The 4566-nt window shown below is 40.5% G+C and overlaps 2 protein-coding genes across 3 annotated transcripts in view; both read right to left on the minus strand.

Annotated features, from left to right (window-relative positions):
- The window catches only part of tmem87b (transmembrane protein 87B), a 9306-nt gene extending 5177 nt beyond the window's left edge, over positions 1 to 4129 (minus strand). The window contains exons 1-11 of one of the 2 annotated variants that reach the window (XM_087175452.1): positions 3945 to 4129; positions 2928 to 2988; positions 2743 to 2834; positions 2519 to 2653; positions 2376 to 2429; positions 2071 to 2239; positions 1718 to 1779; positions 1096 to 1279; positions 899 to 998; positions 703 to 796; positions 212 to 285 (exon numbers count right to left, since the gene is read on the minus strand). In XM_087175452.1, the coding sequence (XP_087031578.1) occupies positions 212 to 285; positions 703 to 796; positions 899 to 998; positions 1096 to 1279; positions 1718 to 1779; positions 2071 to 2239; positions 2376 to 2429; positions 2519 to 2653; positions 2743 to 2834; positions 2928 to 2988; positions 3945 to 4094 (1175 nt within the window). In that variant the 5' untranslated portion in view covers positions 4095 to 4129. The remainder of the gene's footprint in view (positions 1 to 211; positions 286 to 702; positions 797 to 898; positions 999 to 1095; positions 1280 to 1717; positions 1780 to 2070; positions 2240 to 2375; positions 2430 to 2518; positions 2654 to 2742; positions 2835 to 2927; positions 2989 to 3944) is intronic. The other variant, XM_087175451.1, reaches the window with a different exon arrangement.
- A 149-nt stretch (positions 4130 to 4278) lies between these two features.
- Positions 4279 to 4566, minus strand: part of mertka (c-mer proto-oncogene tyrosine kinase a) — a 15713-nt gene continuing 15425 nt past the window's right edge. Inside the window, exon 20 of the mRNA XM_023411733.2 lies at positions 4279 to 4308. Coding sequence (XP_023267501.1) covers positions 4279 to 4308 — 30 coding nt within the window. The remainder of the gene's footprint in view (positions 4309 to 4566) is intronic.

Raw genomic sequence — 4566 nt, forward strand, 5'->3', positions numbered from 1 at the left:
GGACCAGAGGACACAAGGAAAGAGGTGAAAAAAAAAAATCACAGATAGGATGGGTGATTTAAAAAAAAAAAAAAAAAAGGAAGCACAGAAAGTAAAATATAGAACCATTCACCAGTGCAAAGAGGAAAATAACCAACCATCCCACCCGGAAGACAAGAATACTTGAGATTACTTGATTAATTAACATCCACTTCGTACACACTGGAAGGATATGAACCAGATGGCACAGGAGTCACACACTGCCAGCACAATTGCTGTAATGAGAGCGGGGCCATTGTCTCGGCCCTTTTTAGCCCAGCAGCAAATAAAGACAATAAGACAATATGTGAAGTTAGTTTTACTTCAAACAAATTCTGACAACAAACGACAGAGCTGTAGTACTGCTAATTCTAAGTCTTTTTTTAAAAATCAAACAATGATGACACAATGAGGCAACTCACTGATCATCAGAAACTTAATTTCATGATTTCTTAATTTCTTAACTTCAGTTTTGATCATCGAATAGTCGTTTGTAATTTGTCAACTAGCACAAGCTGGTTACAGCTTCTCTGATTTGAGGATGTGTTTGCTTTCCTTTGATTCAAACTGTTGTTATTAAATATCTTTGGGTTTCTGACTGTTTGTCAGATTATTTAAGCAATTTGAATGTTTAACTTCTGATGGGAATTTTTTTGTTGCTAACATTTTGCATACATTACTCACCCCAGTAATCCTCAGGACACCTTCAATGCTAGCAAAGGAAAAGTAGAGAATGCCGAGCCCCACGACTCTGTGCATCACTGTCCCCAGTCGAGGCCTAAAACGAAAGAGAGAGAGAGAAAAAAAAAAGTTTGTTGCCTGATTTTCAATAAACAATCAGAATGTACGTATCTCTGTGTACAGATGTATGCTGACATACTTTACAATGCCATAGCCAAGACTGACGATGATGACAAGCAATCGAGCCAAAGTCCTCTTAAGGGCAGAGACCAGCTCGGCAAAGATCAGCAAGCCTGAAGCTGAAGGCAACAGTAACAGTGAAAAGAAAAAGAATTTTAAAACCAGACATCTTACTATCTCACATTAAAATGGTAAAAATATTTTTGCGATGCTCACAAGCAGAGCCGACAGCATTGGTGTTTTCATATTCAGCGCAGAAGACGGCCTTCTCCACCATCCCGAGAAATATGACCCCTGCTATCCAGAACTGGATCCGCAGCAGATCCTTCCAGTAGCAGGCTGCCCAGGCAAACCACAGCAGGGCGTACAGGAAGTACATTATGCACATCACCATGTAGAACTACAAACACACAGTGAGGGGATTAGTCTAAAAACACATATGGGAGCAGGTGGTCTTCATTAGCTAAATTCCACAAAAATGAACAGTTCATCCAAAAAGATCCTCACAGTACCGACTATTCATTCAGCTTCAGTGAGATTTGGTAAGGTTCGGCTCTGTCAGCTGAAGCTTGCTTCAATAGAGTGAAACTCAAAGGTTGTATATATTACTGTGTCTTTAAAGCAGTTGACAAATCTTTTGATGACTTTGTATTGTTGAAAGTACTGCAAATAACCAGTTCATTTATACCATGTATTACATAAACAGTACAATACAATCCTCATTTAGAGCCAGGAAAGAATCATGGACATTTAATATCAATGTACATATATTTTACAAATGGGTAATTAATGTTTTGACATAAATCACAAAAATTAATTCCTCGCATCATGTACTTACAATCATGAGAGGCCATTCTGTGATAGAAATGTAACCATGGCTGCCTTTCATCACCACACTGACTGGAAAAACAAAACCCCAACATTAAACAAATGAAGTCTGAAAGCGATTACTAACACATTAAGAATTTTGTTTGTGGTCGTGACATGTTCTGCAATCTGACTCTTCACTGCTGACTGCAAAACAGTCCAGCTTCTGATTAGGGAATTCATTTCTGCATTTTCAGTCAAATCATGCTTTCAACTGAATTCCATGGGAAGTAAAATAATACAGGCTGATAATGTTCCTCTATACCAGTAACGCAGTATATAAGTTGCAATGATGTGGTTACCTCTGCAAAAAAAAATTCTCACCTGTTAAATTCCAGTTGGCATCCTGTTTACTGGACACAATCTTAACAACCAGCAGATAAGGCCCGTCCTTCCATGTGGTCGCTATGATGTTGTCTTTGATATTTACACTGCCGTTCTTCAAGGTGCTGCTGTCATATTCCTCAGTAAGCCACCTGGTGTCATTTTCATCCTGCAGTGTTACAAAAATAACACAGCGTTCGTCACTTTTTAAAAAAATATTTCAATACTATGTATGAGGAAACAACACGCTAAACAAAACACATTTCATTACATCATAAAATCAATGAGCATTTATGTTTTCTTACTAGAACTCTGCCCTCCACTGGTGGAGTGACTGGACGTGGATCTGCCTTGGCTTTCTGGAAAAACATAGGCTGTTACTGGATGCTATAATGCAGAAAATAAATAATAAATAATAGACAATAAAAGCATTTTGTAACAAACCTACTTTGAGCATTGGAAAAGAGCGCAGTCCGTTGTTACATGTCATGGGACTGGGTTTGTGTTCAATGTACTCTCCTTGTCCGAGGGGATTTGGATCCAGGCTCTCCCCACGACTCAGGGCTGTTCTCTCATACATTTCCTACAGACAGTTACATGTAAGCATTCATAAACAATGAAGTCTAGACAGACAGACTGTCTGATAGTGTGACATTAAGCTTCTGTACTTACTTCAATATTGTTGAATTCATTGTGACAGGGGTGGTATTTTAAATACCAGTGAATAGTGAAGGTCACTTCCTCAGGACAGCCAAAATCCACAACTGCAAGATGGAGATGCAAGTGAGGATAAACACAAGGGACAAAAGGGACAAAAGATTCTATGATAGGCCATGAGCACATTTCCCATGCCTTACCTTCCAATTCAATGTCAGTGTCTTTATACATGGATTTCTTTAACAGCAGTGGTCTTGATGTCTGCAGAGTGGTAAACAAAGTTTGTGAGCTGGAGTGCAACCAATGATCATTTTTTCTTATCAAACAAGATATGAGTAGATTGGTGAACTGATTAATCGGTTAGATGGGATAGGTGGTCAGTGGTTAGTACTGTCTGGGGTTCAAACTCAATCAGGCTGGGCTCTTTCTGTGCTTGTGTGGAGGGGAAAAGATATGTGGATTAGGTGAAGTGGAAACTTTAACACTGTGAACAGGTATGAGTGTGTATGTGTGTCTGTCTGTATGAGTTCAATGACAGACTAATGACTTTGGGTTGCACCCTGACTGTCAGCACACCTAATACTGCAACTAGATGGAAACTGAAACTTCTTATCACTTAAATTATTGATCAAGGCCTTCTAGTTCTCCTTGGACTGAGTCTATGATCTGTGCCTTAATACAGGTGAACAAGAGGAACGAGCTTACTAAACAGGAGTGCGTAATTTGACTGTAGATCAACTTTCAAGGTGTGTTTTCATGTCTAGTACAACAATGATTTTATGCAGGTTTGTGATTGAAGACACAAGCATGTAGATTAAGAAAACCTGAACACAGAGTTCAAACAGGGAAGTGGATTCTCAAGTGTTAGTCGACAGATGGCCGTATTAGGGTTTCTAGCAGAAACCCTTTGGACAGCTGTCTTAACTTCAGCTGAAGCCGACTAGTTAGCCGACAGCTAACCTTCAAGTGCTCATCAGCTTTTCTTCTCAGGGCTAACTGCTAATTAGCTAGCTTAGCAACATATTCTACTGTTTCTGTTTGGCACACTTTATCAAAGTCTATCGGGGATATAACGTCGCAGAGTGGATAACACGATTCTATTCATGTAGGGGAGGTTATATGACTGCAACCTCTCTCACAGCTGCTAGCGAGCTAGCATAACAAGGCTGATGTAGCTGACGTTAGCTACCCGGTAGTGTAGTTAATCAGATACTCACATTTACAACTGTGATTTTCCACAGTCCTGGCTCTGGAGCTGCAACAACCGCATTTATGGTACCGAGTAAAAATACAAGAAGGACTCCCAATGGACAGAAAACTCCTCTGGTCGGACAGCTCCACGTCCTCATCCTTACTGCAGCAGCCATGTTCGTAGTGAGATCGGACACTTCCCTGCAGGAGGCGCCGTGAACGCAACAGCTGGAGGAGGAGCCTCAGTCAAGACTGTACCTGTGGTGTCACCTGCTGTCCCAGCAGAGTGTCAGACTGCTCTCTGAACAATGTCTTAATCTGACATGACTGGCAGATCTCCAGATTTACTATCAGACTTGCTCAACGGCATGCATTCAAGTGTGGTTTTACCTTGCAGACAGAAGTGACGTTAAACAGGCGACTCAGGTATGTTTAAACGTGCTTAACCTCCTAAGACCCGAGCTCTATTCTTTGCTATATAGGCTGATTGGGACCTGAGAAAAATGATGCCCACATATGAGGACATTAGTTTTAAATTTCGATTACTGAGTGGCAGTATAATATCCTCATATGTGGTCACCAGGCCCTTGTTGAGAAAAAGTTAGTATTGTGGTCTAGAGAACCCAAAATGTGAGGTCCACATATGTG

This window comes from Seriola lalandi, unplaced genomic scaffold (assembly GCF_002814215.2).
Source record: "Seriola lalandi dorsalis isolate HSWRI2012SDOR001 ecotype SW California unplaced genomic scaffold, Sedor1 jcf7180002054470, whole genome shotgun sequence".
Classification (NCBI taxonomy): Eukaryota; Metazoa; Chordata; class Actinopteri; order Carangiformes; family Carangidae; genus Seriola; species Seriola lalandi.